Consider the following 23,643-nt stretch of genomic DNA (forward strand, 5'->3'; position numbering starts at 1 on the left):
TATCATGTTGTTTTCTTGACATTTTCTGGCCAGTGTCAGTGGTTAGGGACAGGAACCAAAACATGAAGGGGGTGAGGTGTTCTAAGAACTCATGTTTACCTTTCACCTTTCAAAGTTAACCAATCATAGTGCGACTTGTGCGGAAGTGGGAAACCTGTCCCTCCAGACTCCAGAGTGACAGGCAGTCTAGCCAGTGGAAGGCGTAGAATGAGGGTGAGGATCGAATAGCTTGCAAGGAAGGCGGGCCTCCAGACCATCAGGGCAACAGTAGAGGAGGTGTTCCTGGTAGCCATCTTGGATGTGCGGAGTGATTGTTTGGCGAAAATAATTAATATAATTTAGAAAAATAGCGTGAGGACGTAGGCAAATACGATTTAAAAGAGTGGCGTCAACTAAGAACAGAAAAGATAAATCGGAAAATCCAGGTAAATAAATTGTACGCTAAAACAGATCTAGTTATGTGCCATTATCTTCTCCCTTCCAATGTGTCTCACTAATATCTTATCTGGTAGTTATCCACTAGCTGGTTATCAGCTGCAGAGCCAAATTGACATGGGTTCGCCTGATATATTTTCCATGGAAATGCATACATTTTGCTATAATTCACGGCACAATCTGTAGCCGACAAGTTCTTGTTACTCAGGTGTTGAAGTGGTATACTTGTTTGCTTGTCTCTGACAAATAGAAACCGCTTATAAAGTCATTAGCTATGTTGCTTGTAAACATTTAATGTTTCTTTATTACTGCTCACTTTTTAAAAATCTATCGTTGCCCCCAAGCCAGATATGGAGACTAGTCTAGCTGGCTTACTGGATCTGTTGAAAGTCTAGCGTCGGTAAAAACATTTGGTAAATACATGGTCAAAACTCACTGGCTGAAGTGATGGTAAAATGACCTTATCAAACGGTGGTTGCGTGGACGTGAAAAAATTGTCACAAAAAGTATCAAGTGATGCTCAACGAAGTAACCTACCATGCGCGTTACATTGTTGAATTCACGTGAACCGTCAATGTGAAATTATCCAGACCAGCCGTCACTCGGTGGCTACAATGTTTCAAGTTTTCTTGTAGGCAGGCTAGCAAGCGACATCAGTTAGCTGCAATCTACTGCCGCTTGTGATATTTACTCTTGTATTATAGTATTAATTGACAGAAAAAATACTTCAGCTAACATTTTCCAGTGGTGGAAAAAGTACCCAATTGTAATACTTGAGTAAAAATAAAGATACCTTAATAAAAAATAACTCAAAGGTGAGTCACCCAGTAAAATACTGCTTGAGTAAAAGTCTCAGAGTATTTGGTTTTGAATATACTTAAGTATCAAAAGCAAATGTAGAAGTACAGATGAACACATTTTCGATTTTTGTATTTACAGATAGCCAGGGGCTCATCCTTTACAAATTAAGCATGTGTTTAGTGAGTCTGCCAGATCAGAGGCAGTAGGGTTGACCAGGGATGTTCTCTTGATAAGTGTGTGAATTAGACCATTTTCCTGTCCTGCTAAGCATTCAAAACGAGTACTTTTGGGTGTCAGGGAAAATGTATGGAGTAAAAAGTACATACTTTTCTTTAGGAATGTAGTGAAGTAAAAATTGTCAAAAATATAAGTAGTACTTGAAAGTATGTTTACTGATGTACTTTACACCACTGACATTTCCTCAAGAAACATGGTCAATGTTTATTTATGTTGAGACATTGAGTTTAAAAAAAAATTCTACATTCAAAACGACATGCTAGTTCTTTACAGTACTTTAAATATCAATGTTTCTGTGATTGCCCCCCTTAAAGTCATTCCCGGAATGGTCAGAAATGCCTTGTTGAATGAACCATGTCTAAAACCAATTACATGCACCATTCTACCAGGAATTGACTGTGTGTGAGAGGTCAACAAATCAGACTGTCAACTATGGTCTATCCACTACTCCTTAATAACTACAAGACACTTTATGATACAATGTATTTTATTTTGATTTAACCTACCTTTATTTAAGTATTTAACTAATGTAATGGTGATGCCTCCAGGGTAGTAAATTAGAGAGTTGAGTATGTCTCGTTCAAAATGCTTTTTAATGTAATTAACTTGAGATGAAAGTGTAATATTGTACCATTTAGAAATGAATCCAAACTTTTTTTTTTGCATGCTGGCACTTTTGAAGTGGTAGCTTAATGTGAAAACCATGTACCTGCACCGTGCATGCTCACGATACATCTTCATCACATCAAGCTGTGAGAAACATTCGGCATCAAGTCGTAGAAAGCGAACTGAAACAGGCAACTACCTGAACTTGTCCAATAACAAACTCGTTTTCATTTTCTGTTTGCTAAATGTTTTTCTATGTTGTGCCTGCGCTGTAATGAATACAACCCAGGATTTCACACTGCTGACTTCACTGAACTTGGCTGCCAAGCTAAAATGCTATGAAAAAGTAATGTAGCGTAAAAAGGTTGCCGGAGATTACGGTTATCACACCTGTTATTTTTCTCTACAGTGAAAGAAGGCATGAAGACAGCATCCTAGTCAACAGTCATGGCTGATAAAAGGAAACTTCAAGGTGAGATAACCAAATGGTTGACCAGATGGTACCCCTGCCAATGATCCACCACCCAGTCAATCACTATATTCCCTCCCTTTTCTCTATGAAGCATGTCTATCCAACAGATGAAATGTCACTTTAATTTCTCTATCCATACATGATGTAGAGATTTTCAAATTGTCCTGCACGGATGTGATTGCAATAAGAGAAGTGCTGCACTCTTATTACTGAAAAGGGTTGTGACCTGTGATACCAAAAATAAGAAGCCAGAAGAAACATTTAGGAGCAAGGCTGCACAAGGCCAAAGTCAGACTTAGTCTGTAGAGACAACCTTCTTAAATTAAGACTATTTACCGTACCCAGTTGCCATTGCCCGTGGTGTTTCATTTCTTAAACAGGTTTGTGGTGACACATTTAGGTTTTACTGCATGTATCTTTGATAAGGCTTGCCAGCCACAGTTGTAAAAGCAGTGCTGCTTATGGGGAAAGGGAGAGCTCCGCATTTTGACTTTACATTATTCATCCTGATGTGATGCGTGTTGAAGGATTTATTTATTTTATTTTTTAAACCACGGCTCTTTCCCAAACCTCCCTGTTATTCTATGCCCTTCCCCAGGTGAAATAGATCGATGTTTGAAAAAAGTAACGGAAGGCGTGGAACAGTTTGAAGACATTTGGCAAAAGGTAACATGCAGGGAGGGTGGTGGGCTCATCCAGCCTGAACTCAAAATGGATTAAATGTAGGTTTCTTTCTCACCCTGTCTACACACAATACCCCATAATGGCAAAGTGAAAATGTGTTTTATTTGCACATTTATTTCAAATGACATGCAGAAATATACATTTACATAAGTATTCACACCCCTTAGTCAATACTTTGTAGAAGCACCTTTGGCAGTGATTACAGCTGTGAGTCTTTCTGGGTAAGTCTCTAAGAGCTTTCCACACACCTGGATTGTGGAACATTTGCCCATTTTATTATTTTCAAAATTCTTCAAGCTCTGTCAAATCGGTTGTTGATCATCGCTAGACAACCATTTTCGGGTCTTGCCATAGATTTAAGTAAATGCGGTAACTCGCCCACTCCGGAACATTCACTGTCTTCTTGGTAAGCGACTCCAGTGTAAATTTGGCCCTGTGTTTTAGGTTATTGTCTTGCTGAAAGGTGAATTCATCTCACAGTGTCTGGTGGAAAGCAGACTGACCTACAGTTGAAGTTGGAAGTTTACATACACTTACGTTGGAGTCATTAAAACTTGTTTTTCAACCACTCCACAAATTTCTTGTTAACAAATTATAGTTTTGGCAAGTTGGTTAGGACATTACTTTGTGCATGACACAAGTAATTTTCCAACAATTGTTTACAGACAGATTATTTCACTTAGAATTCACTGTATCACAATTCCAGTGGGTCAGAAGTTTACATACACTAAATTGACTGTGCCTTTAAATGGCTTGGAAAATTCCAGAAAATGATGTCATGGCTTTGGAAGCTTCTGTCAAATTATGTCAAGGAGCCTGAGTCAATCAGAGGTGTACCTGTGGAACTATTTCAAGGCCTACCTTCAAACTTAGTGCAAAAGAAATCAGCCAAAAAAGTTGTAGACCTCCACAAGTCTGGTTCATCCTTGGAAGACATTTCCAAATGCCTGAAGGTACCTTGTTAATCTGTAGAAACAATAGTATGCAAGTATAAACACCATGGGACCACACAGCTGCCATATCGCTCAGGAAGGAGACGCGTTCTGTCTCCTAGAGACTTTGGTGAGAAAAGTGCAAATCAATCCCAGGACAACAGCAAAGGACCTTGTGATGATGCTGGAGGAAACAGGTACAAAAGTATCTATATCCACAGTAAAAAGAGTCCTATATCGACATAACCTGAAAGGCCTCTCGACAAGGAAGAAGCCACTGCTCCAAAACCGCCATAAAAATGCCAGACTATGGTTTTCAACTGCACATGGAGACAAATATTGTACTTTTTGAAGAAATGTCCTCTGGTCTGATGAAACAAAAATAGAACTGTTTGGCCACAATGACCATCGTTATGTTTGGAGGAAAAAGGGGATGCTTGCCTACAAACCTGACTCGGTAACACCAGCTCTGTCAGGAGGAATGGGCTAAAATTCCCCCAACTTATTGTGGGAGGCTTGTGGAAAGCTACCCAAAACGTTTGACAGTAAGTTAAACAATTTAAAGACAATGCTACCAAATACTAATTGAGTGTATGTAAACTTCTGACTCACTGGGAATGTGATGAAAGAAATAAAAGCTGAAATAAATCACTCCACTATTATTCTGACATTTCACATTCTTAAAATAAAGTGGTGATCTTAACTGACCTAAGACAGGGAATTTTTACTAAGACTAAATGTCAGGAATTCTGAATAACTGAATTTAAATGTATTTGGCTAAGGTGTATATAAACTTCTGACTTCAACTGTATGTTTTCCTCTAGAATTTTGCTTGCGCTTCTCTCCATTCCTTTTCTTTTTTTATCCTGAAAAACTCCCCAGTCCTTAATGATTACAAGCATACCCATAACGTGATGCAGCCACCACTAGGCTTGAAAATATAGAGAGTGGTACTCGGTAATGTGTTGTATTTATCCCAAACATAACACTTTGTATTCAGGACCAAAAGTTAATTGCTTTACACAATTTTTGCAGTATTACTTTAGTGGCTTGTTGCAAACAAGATGCATGTTTTGGAGAAGAAAATATTCTGTACAGGCTTCCTTTTCACTCTGTCAATTAGGTTAGTATTGTGGAGTAACTACAATGTTCTTGATCCATCCTCAGTTTTCTCCTATCACAGCCATTAAACTCTGATTGTTTTAAAGTCACCATTGGCCACATGGTGAAGTCCCTGAGCGGCTTTCTTCCTCTACGGAAAACGAGTTAGGAAGGACGCCTGTATCTTTTGCAGTGACTAGGTGTATTGATACACCACCCGAGGTGTATTAACTTCACCATGCTCAAAGGGATATTCAATATCTGCTTTTTTCCCCCTTACCCATCTTCCAATAGATGCCCTAATTTGCGAGGCATTGGAAAACCTTTGAGGTTTGTGCTTGAATCTGTGCTTGAAATTCAGTACTTGACTGAGGGACCTTACAATTATCTGTATGTGTGGGATACAGAGAGGAGGTAGTCATTCAAAAAATCATGTTTAACACACTTATTGCACACAAAGTAAGTCCATGCAACCTATTGTGACTTGTTAAGCACATTTTTACTCCTGAACTTATTTAGGCTTGCCACAACAAAGGATACTTATTGATGCAAGACATTTCAGCTTTTCATTTTGAATTAATTTGTAAAAGAAATGATGGGGTATTGTGTGTAGGCCAATTTTAATCCTTTTTTAAATTCAGGCTGTAAGCACAACAAAATGTGGAAAAAGTCTAGGGGTGTGAATACTTTCTGAAGGCACTATATGCATGTTAAGTGCTACCACCCTGACACGTTGGTTGTTGGAACGTTTTGTGCTGACCTCAGAAAGGTCCACCAAATGATTAACGTTTAACATCCGTTGTATATGCAGGGGTCTTCGATACCGCATTTGTTTGGTGGGGTTGTAGCCTTTCCTATTCACGGCCGTGGGGATAGAGAGGAGACCTATTGTTAGTGTGTTCTGTATAGCCAAAGAAGAACAAGGTTTAAAGGCACACTCCCGAGTTTGCGTTTTGGCCCCTTTGCACTTGGTTTGGTGGAACTGGAGGGAATGAATGTCACTCAAATTTCTAGGCGGAGGCTGAGCTATGGTTGCTAGGACTGACAGTCCATGATACGCTAGTTTTAGACACATTTTGAAGCTATAGGCTACATGGTTTACTTTGTTTACAAAGACTATATGAAACATGTTTGGGAAAAGATACTGATTGTCTGAGTATACTCTATGACTGTACCCCTCCAAAACACAGCTTCACAATGCAGCCAACGCTAACCAGAAGGAGAAGTATGAAGCAGACCTCAAGAAAGAGATTAAAAAACTACAGGTGGGACACCGACAACCCTATGACTCTTAACTGTTATGTGGCTTGAGGGCACATGGTTTTGGGATGTTCCTCAAATGTTTGTTTACCAGTGTTATATGGTTACGCCTGACCACAGGGAGGGGTGTGTGTTCACGTGCGAGAGGGCATCTATGTGCTGATGATTAAATAGGAGGGTCAGCTATCCTTAAAACCAAGTGAAAGTGTCTGTGTGTGCATTTTTGTTTTTGTTTTTTAACTTGGCCATGTGTTACCATGTGGACATATCCTACCCCAAGCCAAGCTTGCTTACGTGTGTGCGTGTCAACCATACTTGACTTCAGGGCAAGCCACCGCATGCCTTCACTAAGATAACTTATTTTTCTTTCTCCATTTGTTCCTCTCCTTCACCTTCATCCCCCAGCGTCTTCGAGACCAGATCAAGACGTGGGTGGCCTCCAACGAGATTAAAGACAAAAGGCAGCTAGTGGAGAATCGCAAACTGATTGAGACGGTGAGTGTGTGGGACATGTTCATTAGCCACATAGTGAAGAAACAATTGGTATAAACACCTGTGGTTAGCAGGGCTTACCAAGCCACATAGTGCACTGAGGTTATTCAGACAACAGCACCTGCTTCAACAACAGCACCTGCTTCAACAACAGCACCTGCTAACACAATGAGATGGATGTGTCATCTTAGCCTATGGATCTTAATAGGGTTTTTATCGAGGGTCTCGTATCTAAGTGTGAGCATCTGTGTGGTTTTGGTTGACCTGAAACGTGGTGCTACCAAGCCAAAAATACATGGGATGGGATAATGGTGAAAAAGACACTTGGATATCAAGATGCAACTTTTTTTATTGTGGTGTTGGCCAATACAAATGCAGAAACAAACAGTGGTGACTTTTGCTAATATTATTTTTGTTAGTATTCATGTCAAAGCCATGTTCATTGTGATTACCATTATCTGTTAGCAGTAAGGTTTAAATCAGGTGTTGGCAACTAGATTCAGCCTGGGGATTTTTGTTGGAGCGGTTGGTCGGGGAAGGGGGGGGCATAATTTGTACACTGAAAATTGACCACAACTATGCCCAAAAATATTTTTTTAAATAATAATAATTTCATACCTTGTGACATGATCACATATCTTTTTATTGTGGGAATACAGATTTAGTTAATGTAACAACATTTTTGCTTTGCAGGGCCAGATAAATATCATTACTGCAGACCCCTGGTCTATATTGAGTCTACTGCAGTTCTTTAATCATCTGCTTTTCACACCTGTGGCACTGTTCTTAGCTAAGGGCAATTCAACATAATGAAATTGCACTTTGACTCAGTTGTTTTTCCACTTAAAATGTATGCCAAGCAAAAACCATTGATTTCCAAGTTTAACAAAGCATACACCTCTATGCACAAGGACTACTTTGAACATATTCCACAGAAAAATGTACATAAACTTATTTAGTGGAAGAAGAGTCAGCATGCAGACTTTGATTATGGATTCACGGTTAAAATCTCAGGTTTTTATGCGACCAATTCTTCTAAAAATTCATATCTGCTCCGAATTAAGATTCAAATATGTCTGCAGAAAGAATGGAGTGTCAGCTATGGCATAGTATCTTGTTATTGAACTACAGTAAGTGAAATGGCTTTACACCCGGCAATGGAATTACATCATAGGTCCCATATCTGTATGACACGGAAATGCATAATTATGGATATTCTCATGTTTCACAAGTTTGGACATTGCAGCAGAGCACAGTGCAGTAGAGCAGAGTTCAGTACAGTACAATCTACTGTACACTACTTTTCTTTACTGTATTTATTGTACTGTACTCGCTGTACTATACTGTCCGAACTTGTAAAACATGCGTCTTTGATATGTTCAGATTTGGCCCGGTCCGTCTGTAGACGTCAAGGCCAGGGTGGACTGATCAAATTTCAAAAAAGGAAATTTCAAAATTTCCTTTTCTCCCCAATTTCGTGATATCCAATTGTTAGTAGTTACTATCTTGTCCCATCGCTACAACTCCCCTACGGGCTCGAGAGAGATGAAGGTCGAAAGCCATGCGTCCTCCGAAACACAACACAACCCAACCAAGCCGCACTGCTTCTTAGCACAGCGTGCATTCTACCCGGAAGCCAGCCGCACCAATATGTCTGAGGAAACACCGTGCACCTGGCGACCTGGTTAGCATGCACTGCGCCCGGCCCGCCTCAGGAGTCGCTAGTGCGCGATGAGACAAGGATATCCCTACCGGCCAAACCCTCCCTAACCCGGACGACGCTAGGCCAATTGTGTGTCGCCCCACGGCCGGCTGCGACAGAGCCTGGGCGCGAACCAATTTCAACTACTTTTCAATGCCCATAGACACCCAGTGTTGGTAGGTGCTCAGTGGGTGAGGATTCTGGTTAAAGTAAATGGGTAGGTGTCAGTAAGAGCTGGGAGAGGTGACTTTAAGCTGTAGAGTGAGAGAGGGTGAGGAGTTGTCCAGAGTTAGACTGTTTTAAAACTCTTGGTTTGACCACCAAACAGAAAGACAAAGAACTTATGAGCTGAACATAACAATTCCGTTACTGATTTTGGGGTAATTCCGTTACCAAGTTTTAACCACTTAATTCAGAAACAATTGATATCAGTAAAATCACTATAACTAATAATTGGTAGGTCTACCATTACTTGTTACTTCTGTGAACTTTCATTAACCTCCCTCATGGGAGGGAATATTAGAAAATATCTTACAGAAATGTGAGTTTTTGGTAACTGAATTACAAGGCACCAGGCAATATTTCTTAAACTTACAGAAGGCTAACAAGTGTTGATATTAGTTGGCAAGGGTCTTTACTTCAACATTGTGTTATCATTTCTAATACCTTTTAAGACTTTCTGGTAGATGTTTTCTAAGATCCCTTTTCAATCTGTTTATCCAGAAATCAAAGCCTTGGAAAATGGTTCAAATGTATCTATGCCTTCATTTGCCCCTAAATATAGACTCTTGGCTTTCATTTGACATGCTCTTATACAGGGTTGGGGTCAATTGAATTTTAATTCCAGTCAATTCAGAAAGTTAACACAATTGCAATTTGAAATGTTCCTAATTGAAAAGTATTGAAGAGAATTGGAATTTCAGTGTACTTCCTGAATTGACTCCAACCCTGCTATGAATTTCACGTTGGTGCTCATGGGTCCTTTGATGGAAATGCATCGAATCATAATGTGCAAACTTTTTTTTGCTGTCCCCCCCCCCCCCCCCCATGCTGGCACTCAACGTCTAGACTCAGAAAATATCTGCGTAGCTTTGACAAGGGAGGAAAACTAAACTGATCACTGTTAGGGAAAACGGCGGCATCACCATAGCCCAATGTATGGCCCGCAGATATGATGAACAAAGGAAGTTGCTCCATAGCACTTATTGAAGACTGACTGTCTTGTTCGTCCCTCAGTATTTGAGATACGTATTGAGGTAGGGTCCTAGGAACTTAGGATAATTTGGTGACACCTGGCAGCTTGCCACTTTGGTTGTGTCCCAAATGGCAATAGGGTATAATTTAGGACGCAGAATTTAGGTTTCAGGTCTGCAGAGCCCTACCCTGATCAAGGATTCAGCAGTCCACGCCAGTGCGGAGGCGGAATAAAAACCCCAGCGGAGACTCCATCCACAACCAGGACCCCCCCCCCCTCCTCTCAGGAGAACAATTAGCCACATCAGCAACGCCAAGCATTTAGCATATACTCACCGCTCTGCTAAGCATTCACAGGCTTCATGCCGGGGCTTTAATTTAGCTTCTTGTTATGCCGTTAACAGATTAACACAGGGGGACCTACAATCTTATGTACAAAGGTGCTGCTGGGATGCTCGTGGGGACGACGCATATTACTACACTTACAGTGGCAGCTGACTTCTAGGGCAATGCATTGAAACAGTGTTGCGCGTTTAAAAAAAAAAGGCGCTGCATAATCAATCCGACATCTGTATTGGCCGTGCAGCATTCGCAGGGATAAGGCCTCTGCAGAAGTCAGGGCATTCATACTTCTTGCGCTTCACGGAGCAGAGCTGTTGTCAAGGAAGTGAGTTTGTGTTTATATAGGACCGACCGTCCCCCTCGGACCGTCAACCAATCCTGTCAATGCGGAGCTATACGGAGCCCTCCACATTGTTAAAAAAAATCGGGAGGCGCACGGTGATGCGGTACGGAGCTTGATTTGGTCTCCGCATGCCTCTAGAGGCTCCGCGATTGCGTCACAGGGAGCCACTGACCACATTTTTGGATCAAACATCAATTGGCTTTTAGGCTGGGTTTACACGCCTCCAAGCATTCTCCTCTGCCATGCATCAAAATCTCAGTGAACTCTGTTGCGTGTGGAAGTCAGAGGTTGTGGAACCTCTACTGAGAACACCTAGGAGAGCATAGACAGCGTTACTAGTCAAGGAAGCACACACAGGTGTCTCAACTTAGTAATGTTAAGGGAATTTTTATCTATAATGACTAATTATGTATAAATTTCAATCAGGATGTACTAATCAGAATACTATTATGTTACTGTATATGTATGAATTTTCTTTCTTAATCCTAGTACTGAATATAATGTGTGTAAATATAATCAAGGATTAGAACAATGACGGTCTGTTCCTTGGTAGAAATGAATGAACTAAATCTTCAGACTGGTTGTAATGCTTATCTACACAAGAAGAAATTATATTAAATTGGTAGGGAGACGATGTGGGAAGGCTTGAGATACTGCCCTTGTACCAGGGTGGGAGAAGAGACGGGTTGGTACTGGAACTAATGACGTCAATTTCAGTTTATAACCTGTGGTAAACTGTATCGTGTTCAGTACTCTCGTGAATAAAGGCTTCTATTTGACTTTAAGACCGGGCTCTGTCCATTTCTATAAAATAAGGGTCATACAAATTCTTATGAATGGACAGAGTGTTTAATTTTAATTGGGAATTAAAACAGAGGAATTAAATTCCTGCAACAAGTAATCACTGGCCTGATTGGGGGATGTGTACACCTGCCACACTCATCCTGAATCGTTATATTGGATGGCTTTAATTGGTGAGGACTCTGTCTCAATCTCCACCAACAGTGCCCAACAGGTACACGTTCAGTAGGTCTGAAACGGTAAGGTATTATCTGAACTTGACCAATAAAAAAAAACACTACCTTTCATTTACCGTTGAAAAACATTTTTGAAATGTTTTGCTATGGCGCGTCCTAATGCCCTTATATGACCCTTCATTGATTGGCAACTAGTCCAATGATTTGAAATGAGCATTTGAAAACATTGGCTTTCACAAGCCAAACATTTTTGGCTCTGGCATAGCTAGCATATGGTCAAAAGAACCTGTCACCTGTAGTGATTTTATAAACCAATTCCTGCTCTCTCCCCCTTTAGCAAATGGAGCGGTTCAAGATCGTGGAGCGAGAGACCAAGACAAAGGCATACTCGAAGGAGGGGCTGGGCTTGGCACAGAAGGTGGACCCGGCCCAAAGGGAGAAAGAGGAGGTCGGCAATTGGCTAACGGTGAGCACTACTTTTGATTGAAAACCTTTACCCCAAAGGGAATTTGTTTCACACATGAGCACATTTCAATAATGTGGTCTGATGATGTGACAATAATGACTTAGAGATTTCATCATGCATGCTAGGCCTTTCAAAGTAGATTTTTTTTGTTTTACTGCATAGTTTCTAGGGCTGGGACGATACCAGTATCGCACATTTTTCTTCCATGGAAATCGTGTTTCGTGTTTTGTTTCCTTGCCACGATACTAACGAGTATCGCAATACTGGTATCGTCCCGGCCCTAATAGTTTCCCCTATGAAATAGGTTATTATGAAGTGTGGTCCACACAGTTTGTGGTTGTGGTGTGATTATGGCTGTTGTGTTGGTGAAAATCATGAATGACCTTTGTTTCTCTCCCCTGTCGCCCATCAGAATACAATAGACACTCTGAACATGCAGGTGGACCAGTTTGAGAGTGAAGTGGAGTCCCTCTCAGTCCAGACTCGAAAGAAGAAGGGAGACAAAGAGGTCAATCGTCTTTTTGCCACGCCATATGGCTATCTTCTCCATATCTTCCTCTCCTCCTTCTCTCCCTGTTTCCTTCCGTACTACTTAAATCTTTTCTCATCAGATGCTGTCATTCTAACTCTTAAATTCATCTCTTATCCTGTATGTCTCTCTTTATTTTCCCGGCACGCTGCATTACCCAATGCACCAAAATGTAAAGTAGGTACCATCTACTTTACCATCTGTGTGTTCCACTTTCATGCCTCTACACATATAGCACATTTGAGATTGTTAGCCCGAACATACAGTGAGCTTTAAGCATCAACTTACACGCGCATCTCTGCTATAGAAACAGGACCGCATCGAAGAGCTGAAGCACTTCATCGAGAAACACCGGTACCACATCCGGATGCTGGAGACCATCCTGCGCATGCTGGACAACGACACCTTGCCGGTGGACTCCATTCGCAAGATCAAGGACGACGTGGAGTACTACATGGACTCGTCGCAGGACCCCGACTTCGAGGAAAACGAGTTCCTCTACGACGACCTGGATCTGGAGGAGCTCCGTAAGTGCTGCTTCATCGTGGTGTTGTCGCGATACGCAGTATCGCGCTACCGATACGACAAAGTATCACGGCAATGGAAACACAACATGAAGCAGGCTGAATTTCCTGAGGAAACAATCCTGACGTTGGAAACGGTCACCCAAGTTACAACATTTGTTTATTTCCCACACTATGGCACACATTGTTTTCCCTTAAGCCGGTCCTTAAAGAACCATGGAGTATCGGAAGTATCGATACTGTGTCGAGACATCACTACTTGTGTGTTTATTCCTGAATATTGCATTTGTACTGCATATCTTAGACAGCATGTGGGGTATGTATAGCCTCAAATGGATGATAGCTTGGTTATTTAAAAAGAAAACTGTGCATAGATCAGCTTTGATATTGGTGATTGTGGCTTCTATCAATGTAATTGTCTGCATAGCTTGGTTATTACAATGCTGTAAATTCTATCATTTCTGTTCCTGTTGTCTCTGTATAACTGCCCACTTAACTTTTTCCATATGCAACTTTTTGTTTTTATGTAGCTACCTCTCCCTCTGTCTCCCCCCATCCATCTCTTGTCTCTCTAGCCGGGTCGCTGGTGGCCACGTCCCCGCCGGGCCAATCGCTCCTGGACGACGATCTCTTCCATCAGATCTCCAGCGGCACGCCTACCTCCACCACTTCCTCCTCGCCCATCCCTCCCTCGTCCGCAACTTACACTACGGTGAGGGAACGCCCCCCCGCCCCGCTACTTCTCACTCTACAGCCTCCATTGTATCCCCTACTTGCTCTCCCATTCTTTAGAACCACCCACTCTCATTCTGTAATTAGGTCTTGTGAATGTTGAATGTTCCTGGGTTGGAGTGGGTGCTCAGTGGTCCCTCGCTCTCAGATCAGAGGGGGTTTGGAGCAACGAGGATGAAAGCGAGAGGATTATAATGTTGACGTTTGATTTGAAGTTTGTGTTGAGCCTTAATATGAACAGCACTTGTATGGATTTTGGTACAAAACATAGGGTTTGCATGCGATACAACATGTGTTGCGTTGAATTAGAACAGATGGTCGTGGCTGAGTGCTTATAGGAGGTATTTCTTTGTCCCCCCCCCCCCCAGGAGAACTCTGAAGATGACAAGAAAAGGGGACGTTCGACAGACAGTGAAGTCGGTCAGGTGTGATGAATTCCATTGTTAACAGTGCTGTGTATGAGTCACTTGCATTGATTTGGGTCTATGGTCTTAAAAATGTCACAACTTCCCATCTATATATTTTCAGCTGTGCTGCACCAGGAGTGGTTTTGAAGTAATGCCTTTTATAAAATTTCAGTCGCCTATCAAGAACGGCAACCCCTCTTCGTCGTTGTCCTCCTCCTCCTCTTCATCCTCCTCCTCTTCATCCTCTGCCTCCTCGGGAGCCTCCTCATCCTCGCTGGCGACCATCGCCGGGGTTGGCCTGCCGGTCACTGGGGGCAACAGCCTCCTGGGCAACATGGGAGGTCTCCTCTCCAACTCTGGCAGCTACAGAGATGCTACCCAACTGCAGCAGCATTACCATACCCAGCAGGCCAGAAACTCAGTCATCTCCTCCAACGCCCCCTCCAACTCCAACCCTTCGAACAACCTCCTCCTCCCCAGCCCCTCCGCTTCCTCACCCGCCAACTCTAGCACAACCCTCCCCCCACTCACGCCCAACACCCAGTTGCATGCTCCGTCAAGGCCGCCACCGTCCTCCAGCTTGGGGCTTGGGTTGGGCTTGGGCCTTGGTAAAGGCGGCATTACGGGGTCACCGGCCGTCAGCCAGATGTCGGGCCTTGGCTTGTCGGGGATGCCGGCATCCCTAAACACCATGGCCGGGCTCCTGGCGGGCTCAACTTCGGCCCCCTACGCCACGGCAGCAGCAGGCTCCGGAACCATCGGAAGCCCCCTAGCAGGGAAAAGCGTCAGCAGTAGCAGCCCTAACTCCGGCACAGTGGGACCGATGAGCGGGAACACTGTCAGCGATAGATCCACGGGCCTGTTGGGCTCTGCGCCCTGTGCAATTGGTGTCAGCGGTGGGATCCTCAGCCTAAGCGGCCTTGGCTCAGGGCAGTTGGCGGTCCAGGGCCCTCCCCTGGTGGCCTCCAGTCCCATAGGAGGCCTGTCCCCTGGAAGCAGCCTGGGAGCCATAGGAAGCATTGGAGGGAACTCTGGTTCAGGCGCGCCAAGCAGCAGCGTGGGCATGGGAGGAGGAAGCACGGCGATCACAAGGCCACCCAGTGGACAGAAGCAGAATGGTAGCACTAGTAAGCTTGAATTACTATCCACTTATATTGTGTTGTTGATTGGTTGTATCCATCCATGCCCTTATTTGGGTATTTTGTTTTGTTCCGTAGTAGTTGTTCAACCCAGCGTTGGGTTGTACAGATAAGGTAGAGCAAACCAAATGTATATCATCTCTATGTATTATCAGAGTTCTGATTCAGTTTGTAAGCCTCCCTCTCAATCTCCTCTGTCCCAGGTTACAGTGCTGTAGTAGCAGACAGCACACCCGATTCCGCCCTCAATAGTGCCAGCCAATTACAAAGCAGCCAACCCTCGTCTTTGACCTCCACCACCAATCAGCCGTGAGTCAAATATAATAAAGAAATGTCCTATAGTGTCTTGGATTGTGACTCTCGCTGTACAATGTGTATGGTCAGAATTAGTCAAACGTAAAAGCACATCAACCAATGTCTTTCCTCTCTCCCACCCTCCCAGTAAAGACAGTGGCCCCAGCCTCTTAGGGCCCATGATTCTTCCCACCAGCTCTCCCTCGCCCTCCTACAGCGAGAGTAAACTTCCAGGCAGCGGTATGCTCAACGGGCCACTCTCCTACACACAGACCTCTGAAAGCAAGGTGAGGAAAAACACAGGTAGCTTCATGTAGTAATTGCCCTGCCCTGAGCCATTACAGGGAGATCTTCTTGGGACTCAACCTGAAGCCAGATTTCCTGATCTCTCACCTAGTCAGTTTATCTTCTTTCCTCTCTTTCAGCCCCAGGAGCCTCTGAGCACTCTAAAGTCTATGGCAGAACGAGCGGCACTGGGCTCAGGAATGGAGGGAGAGATGCTTCCTCTGCACCTCACCACAGGTAAGCAACCGACTGGACGTGAAGGCTCAAAATTGGGCCATGGGGGATCAGTCTTGGAATGAGACCAGTTTGTATTTGGTATAGATCCCCATTAACTGCTGACTTTCTGGTGTCCAGCAAAATCAAGGCAGTGTTATATACAATTTAAAAAACACTACAATACATTTCACAACACAATGAGTGCCCTAAGGCCACTACTCTACTACCGCATATCTTCAACAAAAATCCTTTGTGTGTGTGTATGTTATCGTGTGTGTATGCGTGTGCCTGTGTCTCTTTTCGCAATCCCTGCGGTTCCATAAGATGTTTAAAAAAGAAAATCTGATTCTACTGCTTGCATGTGTTACTTGTTGTGGAATAGAGTTCCATGTAGTACTGTGTGCCTCCCATAGTCTATTCCGGTGTATGTGACAATAAAGCTACTTTTGGGGGGGGGGCTTTCACACCAGACTCCTTTTTATTACTATTTTTTTCTCTCTCTCTGTGGCTTCAGACATTTTCCCCAGCACTACATTGCCCCCGGGGCCTCCCTCGGCCCCCCAGCAGCCCTCGCTTTCAGAGGTCAGCATCCCCCCATCGCTGGGCGTGTGCCCACTCGGGCCTGTGCCCCTGTCCAAAGACCAGCTGTACCAGCAGGCCATGCAGGAATCGGCATGGACGCACATGCCCCACCCCTCTGACTCGGAGAGGATCAGGTACAAACTGAGCCGCAATCTGAAAAAGGTCTCCAGGGTTGAATCTCAAGTCTTCTTGCTTCCCTCTCACATTTTTGGCAAAGCGAGAGGACATGAGGTATCAAGGAAAATACTTTTGAGATTCACCCCAGGTCTACATTTGGGTAATTTCTTTATTGTTGCTTTTGAGACTAAAGGTGTGTAGATTTTTCCTCAGCATTACTCCATGTATTTATCCCTTATTGTGACTGTTTTGGTCCTCCAGGCAGTACCTGATGAGGAACCCATGTCCCACCCTGCCTTTCCACCACCAGGTGCCACCCCCCCACTCCGACTCTGTAGAGTTCTACCAGAGACTGTCCACGGAGACACTGTTCTTCATCTTCTACTACCTAGAGGTGTGTGTGTGTGTGTGTTTGACAAAACAAGCTTGACTGTGCGACTGAGACGCTGATCATTTCTATGGTTTTACTTTTGAAGATGGTGTTCTGCGTCTTTTCAATCTTCAAGCCATGTCATGTCATGGATATGATTGTACACATAATTAGTAACAGATTCCCTTCTGGGTTCTCTTCGCAGGGCACCAAGGCCCAGTATCTGGCAGCCAAGGCCTTGAAGAAGCAGTCGTGGCGGTTCCACACCAAGTACATGATGTGGTTCCAGAGGCACGAGGAGCCCAAGACCATCACAGATGAGTTTGAGCAGGTGAGTTCGGCACCCCTCCACACACTGCAGACTCCTTGGACCGCAACCTGGGGTCGTGTTCATTGGACACCAAACGGAAGAAAACGGATTGAAAATGGGAGCGATTACTTAGACTTGACCAATAATAAATACTTATTTTCATTTTCCGTTGCAAAATGTTTAAATGTTATCTGTTGCTTGCTCTGTTAAAATGTATTTTTCTTTGAAGATTGGTCAGAATATATTCATTTTTTGGGGGGGGCGCGGGGGGTTTGTCTGTGATTTGTTGTTTTACTTTTTGTGCGCTAACATTACTGTGCATCTTCCAATGTATTTTAAAGGGGACGTACATTTACTTTGACTACGAGAAGTGGGGACAACGGAAGAAGGAGGGATTCACGTTTGAGTACAGGTACCTTGAGGACCGAGACCTCCAGTGACATAAGGCAGAGGAGGAGAATAAAAGAAGGTTGGACTTCCGTCGACATTCCTGGATTGAACTCAACACACTGGGAAGAGGGACAGATTCAGACGCCAGACTGAGCCAGTCTTAGCAGAGCATAATGCATTTGGAGCTTCTCCCTCTTTGCCCTGCGAAGCCACACCCCCTACAGTGATAAACCCCTCTCTCTTTTCCCATAAGGCCGTTTTGATTTAGATTGGAGCTTTTTATCTCTTACCTGAACTGGATCCCTTTTTATTTATTTATTTTGGTTGATAACACACTCCTTTATTTTTTTACTCACCTACCACTCATTTGAGAGAACCAAAGATGATTGGTCAAATCTGTTTTAATTCCCAGCAGTATGGCAGTCCAATTAAAAAAAAAAGAAAAAGTGACAAGATGAAGCGAGAGGCCAATCAAATGAGCCCTTGGGGGATGGTGGGTCAGAGGGGGGTGGGTCCAAAGCCTAAAGCATTTCACAGCAGTCCTAGGTCATTGCTGGGTTAGACACAAGCTAAAGACTAGAGGGGAAACGGTAGCATTTCCATGTTACAATAAGGGCTTTTTGGGGTGACTCCATGTTTTAGCCCTAATAAATAGACTCTTCATGGTCACCAGCCCACCCTAATGTTAAACTAATAGCTTCCTCTTGGGTACACCCAGCATTGACCAGACTGCCATAAAGACTGCTATAATAAAATATGGTAACCCAGCCCTCCTCCATCCCTCCATTCATTCTTATCCCAAGTTACAGCATTACGTTTATATTGCTGTGGTCAACAGCAACAGAAACCACACCAGCACTTAAGCGTCTCGTCTGTAGAGTATGTTTACAAGTGTTTTAACCCGAGAGGTGGGCTTTTACAATAAACTCGACCGCCCTAGTAATAACTTCATTATTTTTGTTCCCGCCACTTTGATGATAATAATGTACAAATCAGTTGTGATTGCACTTCCAAAATTCACTTCAACCTCCAGGTAGATATTTCCTTTTCTCAGGAAGTGTTTGATGGATCATTATGTGAGGAAATATACCAGGTCAGGAGCTCCATTGCAGCACAAAAACCCCACAGAGATCAGACAGACACCGCAGGCAATTTTTTTGTCCACCCCAATAGGGCTTTCTATCCCTTTTAATGGCCATGTGTTTAATTTCAGGCTTTACATTTTTTAAATAATAATATCCTCCAATGTTTGGAGTGCAATCTTAAATTTGTCATTTTCGTTTGCCTGTGTATGTCATCTCAGAGATGGAAAGCATTTCAATCCGAAAGAGTGAGACCCAGTTTTTTTTTTTTAAGTTTTTTTTTAAAGAAAATAACTTGTCAGGGCACCATTCACTGACGAGCCTGCTGTTTTTAATGTTACCTTTTACCTATTTGGCAAGCGGAAGGGAAGAGAAGTCCACCAGAGCTGAAATGTGAAACTCTCCCCCTCTGAAAGGGTGTTGTATAGACTGTCATTTTCATCCTTTACTTTTTGTTTGCCGTTGTCTTCTGGACAGCATGATCAATGACACTTGCAAAGTGGAGCTGATAAAATTAAGTAAATATGAAGCATAACCATGAATAAAGGATTGTAAAATATTAATAAAATAATTACTTTTCAGAAGTATTTTTATTTTATTTTTTATCATCTTGATAAAGCTTCTGGGGTATTTTAAAGCAGACGGGTATAATATATTATTACTTGTTCTAATAGTGCTACAGTATTACTACAGTAATACAGTTCCTTTTATCTTACAATACACATAGTTGGTCCAATAGGTGTACTGAATGGTACATGACATTTACATTTACCACATGTAGTGTATGCAGGGCCAGTCTCCCAAGAGAGCCTCAGCAGCCATCTTGTTGTTGAACACATCAGCAACCATATGTTGTGTTGTGCTGCGTTTATCATAAGGTATGTTGAGACAAGGAGAGGAAAACATAGGCGCTCAATGGAGCAATGTAAATACAATTTCGGCGGCCCCCTCTGTTTCATTGTATGGTTGAAGTGGTAACATTTAACTTAAAAGCAGGTATGATGCAGTTATAATGTACTACAAGACTTGTCATAAGCATGCATGGATTCCACTTTTTATGTTCTAAGCAATACACGTGGTCACACCTTGAAACGGATTACGACTCGATGCAATATTCATGGGATAGTTGTACTGTTTGATGGAAGGTTGACAGGTGCTTTTTAAAACTTGAGTAGGGTACTCTATTCTACAGAGAGGATAGGTGTCTACCGAGGTAACAATAGAAGCAGTTACCTGCTGTTCCAGATTTAGGAACACTGCGTGCTGATGCTAGGCTCAGGCACTTAACTCACGCTGCTCTAGGTTATGCATGGCATATGCACTAATAAGCAGCGTGAAAAGACTTGCAGCAAGCCTGTAAGGACAAGCTCTTTAATGGGGCAATCTGCAGTTGCTCCATTTGTACTTGTACAATCTACCCATTGATTATTGAAGAATTCAACTTCTAAATGTCTCACGAGTTTAGTTCTGCCCTACACCATCTGTACCCAAAATACAAGCTTGTTTTACTCCAATGTTTGTAAACAATGAATTGTAAACAAACACTACAGTGCATTCGGAAAGTATTCAGACCCCTTGACTTATTCCACATTTTGTTACGTTACATTTAGAATGCATGTATATATTTTGTAATCCCTCGTCAATCTACACAAAGCACCACATAATGATAAAGCAAAAACAAGTTTTTAGAAATGTTAGCAATAAAAAATACAAAAATATCACATTTACATACAGTGGGGCAAATAAGTATTTAGTCAGCCACCAATTGTGCAAGTTCTCCCACTTAAAAAGATGAGAGGCCTGTAATTTTCATCATGGGTACACTTCCAACTATGACAAACTAAATTAGAAAAAAAATCCAGAAAATCACATTGTAGGATTTTTTATGAATTTATTTGCAAATTATAGTGGAAAATAAGTATTTGGTCACCTACAAACAAGCAGGATTTCTGGCTCTCACAGACCTGTAACTTCTTTACGAGGCTCCTCTGTCCTCCACTCGTTACCTGTATTAATGGCACCTGTTTGCTATCAGCATAAAAGACACCTGTCCACAACCTCAAACAGTCACACTCCAAACTCCACTATGGCCAAGACCAAAGAGCTGTCAAAGGACACCAGAAACAAAATTGTAGACCTGCACCAGGCTGGGAAGACAATCTGCAATAGGTAAGCAGCTTGGTTTGAAGAAATCAACTGTGGGAGCAATTATTAGGAAATGGAAGACATACAAGACCACTGATAATCTCCCTCGATCTGGGGATCCACGTAGGATCTCACCCCGTGGGGTCAAAATGATCACAAGAACGGTGAGCAAAAATCCCAGAACCACACGGGGGACCTAGTGAATAACCTGCAGAGAGCTGGGACCAAAGTAACAAAGCCTACCATCAGTAACACACTATGCCGCCAGGGATTCAAATCCTGCAGTGCCAGACGTGTCACCCTGCTTATGCCAGTACATGTCCAGGCCCGTCTGAAGTTTGCTAGAGAGCATTTGGATGATCCAGAAGAAGATTGGGAGAAGGTTGTGGATAGGTGTATTTTATACTGATAACAAGTTCAAACAGGTGCTATTAATACAGGTAACGAGTGGAGGACAGAGGAGCCTCTTAAAGAGGAAGTTACAGGTCTGTGAGAGCCAGAAATCTTGCTTGTTTGTAGGTGACCAAATACTTATTTTCCACTATAATTTGCAAATAAATTCATTAAAAATCCTACAATGTGATTTTCTGGATTTTTTTTTCTAATTTTGTCTGTCATAGTTGAAGTGTACCTATGATGAAAATTACAGGCCTCTCATCTTTTTAAGTGGGAGAACTTGCACAATTGGTGGCTGACTAAATACTTATTTGCCCCACTGTATATTGATGAGGATTCTTTAAATTTAATCCATTTTAGAAAAAGACTGAATGTAACAAAATGTGGGAAAAGGGAAGGGGTCTGAATACTTTCCGAATGCACTGCATATATCCTCAACATGGTTAAAACTATACATCTGATCTCAAGGTCATGGTCAGTCCTTGCATCAATGGCTCTGTCTATGAATATGATAATGGTTACATTTCTGCATCTCCATTCCTCAGCTGTGCACCACAAAGTGCAGTGTAGAGCGCTTTGTTATTGTCTGAATGACATGATTTACCTGGTCGTAGACTACCGCCTGAAGATGCTTGGGAGCCAGGAATGCTTGGCCCTGTGTATCTGAAGTTGGTTTGTGTGTGTGTGTGTGTGTGTGTGTGTGTGTGTGTGTGTGTGTGTGACGCACTCCGACTCCATCCTGTCCAGAGGACACTTTGAGTCATCCTGCTCTGTTGACTGAATAGAGTTCTGGCAGGTCTACTGAGAGACCTGCATAGCGATAGTGACGATACTTCTCTTTTGCCCTCTAGACGTGGAATGGAGGAAGTGACGCAAGTGGCAAGGAAAGGCTCCTTATGCCTTAACTCTCTCTCGCGTCACATCTGGGAGCTTGCTGTTAGCTCTCTGTCTCCAAGTGACCTAGATTTGATCCTTTAATACTAATTTGTTCAATGGTTCATATACTGTATACATCCATATGCTTTGTAGTTACACCCCAAAAGATGCATTCTGCATGTTGCATTACTGTGTAATACTTTGGACTGTCACTAATGCAGTCTAATATATATATATATTTTTTAAAGACATTCCGCTGCAATAACCCAATCAAATGAGCCTTTGGGGGATGTTGGGTCAGGAGGGGGCGGGTTCAAAGCTTGATCCAAAACCTGAAATGAGTAATAAGTCAGCCATTACTAACTTCCATTACAGTACGCTTTCGACCAACGTACTCTGTATTCCAGTATCATTTTGGCATAGCCACCAACAGGCTCTTGTAATGCCATCAAGGACTAGCCAAACATGTCTCTTTATTTGAATCTAAGAGTAATACTACTAAACAACACATTGTAACACATTGGCCGAAGTCTACACATGATCATTGTGAGGTGCAGTCACTCAACACCAACACCCTACCCTGTCAGCTTCATATGGGTGGGCTTGCCCATTGACTGTGTAGATACCCCTGAGAATTCTCCATTTCCTGTTCAGGTGGGGAGCATTTCCTGTGGCTGGTTCACAGGGGTTCTCTTTTAGCCTGTCCTCAAATGGCTTTTATGGAGTGAAAAGTGAGTCTCTGGACATTTCAATCAGATGCAATTTGCTAAACTTTCTGTCAGCAATTACCTTTGTTGTTAAAATGACTATTTCCATATTTGTTAGCCTTTTGGAGACAGTATTGATTATGTGTTTGGTTAATTCATTGATATTTTGACGTTCAGAGTAATCACTGGCGAGAAGTGGTGATTTGGACAGTTGACTAACCCTGGCTGAAAGAGCCACCATGTGCCATGTTATAGAAGACCATCTGTGAGGCCCCAGACGCCATGCAGTCCTGCTCCTGTTCTGGTACAATGAGTGAAATAGCTGCCTCTGTCACATAATAATGCTTTCCCCAATGGTGGACTTTTTGGGAGCCTTTGAAGCATATTATTTTCTTATCGTCTCTGTTCGGTTCTATTTTATGTAGCACACAGGATACTGTAATTTATGTCACGGAGGAAGGCATGCCTGAGAGATTTTGGAAACAGTTTGTGTGACAA

The 23,643-nt window shown here is 42.8% G+C and overlaps 1 protein-coding gene across 11 annotated transcripts; it reads left to right on the plus strand.

Annotated features, from left to right (window-relative positions):
* Window positions 1-250: 250 nt before the first annotated feature.
* Window positions 251-19,605, plus strand: LOC109903641 (CCR4-NOT transcription complex subunit 3). Of its 11 annotated transcripts, none has more exons than XM_031789342.1 (18): window positions 251-425; window positions 2,489-2,551; window positions 3,150-3,217; window positions 6,459-6,533; window positions 6,934-7,023; window positions 11,916-12,044; window positions 12,457-12,552; window positions 12,881-13,100; window positions 13,628-13,809; window positions 14,198-14,254; window positions 14,409-15,363; window positions 15,579-15,684; window positions 15,818-15,956; window positions 16,095-16,191; window positions 16,685-16,886; window positions 17,131-17,263; window positions 17,445-17,570; window positions 17,891-19,605. In XM_031789342.1, the coding sequence occupies exons 2-18, from the start codon at window positions 2,527-2,529 to the stop codon at window positions 17,987-17,989; spliced, it is 2,799 nt and encodes a 932-aa protein (XP_031645202.1). In that variant the 5' UTR covers window positions 251-425; window positions 2,489-2,526; the 3' UTR covers window positions 17,990-19,605. The 11 variants fall into 11 exon arrangements, with proteins under 11 accessions (XP_031645202.1, XP_020356061.1, XP_020356064.1 ...); XM_020500472.2 differs by having other exon boundaries at window positions 259-425; window positions 12,457-12,750; window positions 13,673-13,809; window positions 14,358-15,363; XM_020500475.2 differs by having other exon boundaries at window positions 259-425; window positions 14,358-15,363.
* The last annotated feature ends 4,038 nt before the right edge of the window (window positions 19,606-23,643 follow it).

The sequence above is a fragment of the Oncorhynchus kisutch genome, linkage group LG14 (assembly GCF_002021735.2).
Source record: "Oncorhynchus kisutch isolate 150728-3 linkage group LG14, Okis_V2, whole genome shotgun sequence".
Lineage (NCBI taxonomy): Eukaryota > Metazoa > Chordata > Actinopteri > Salmoniformes > Salmonidae > Oncorhynchus > Oncorhynchus kisutch.

Excerpts from the sequence above, each read along its gene's own strand:
- LOC109903641 (XM_020500471.2), top strand. The coding sequence starts at position 2,527 with ATGGCTGATAAAAGGAAACTTCAAG. Across the intron at positions 13,810-14,197 it reads CGTCCGCAACTTACACTACG|GAGAACTCTGAAGATGACAA; the intron begins GTGAGGGAACGC and ends CCCCCCCCCCAG. Across the intron at positions 15,685-15,817 it reads ACCTCCACCACCAATCAGCC|TAAAGACAGTGGCCCCAGCC; the intron begins GTGAGTCAAATA and ends CCACCCTCCCAG.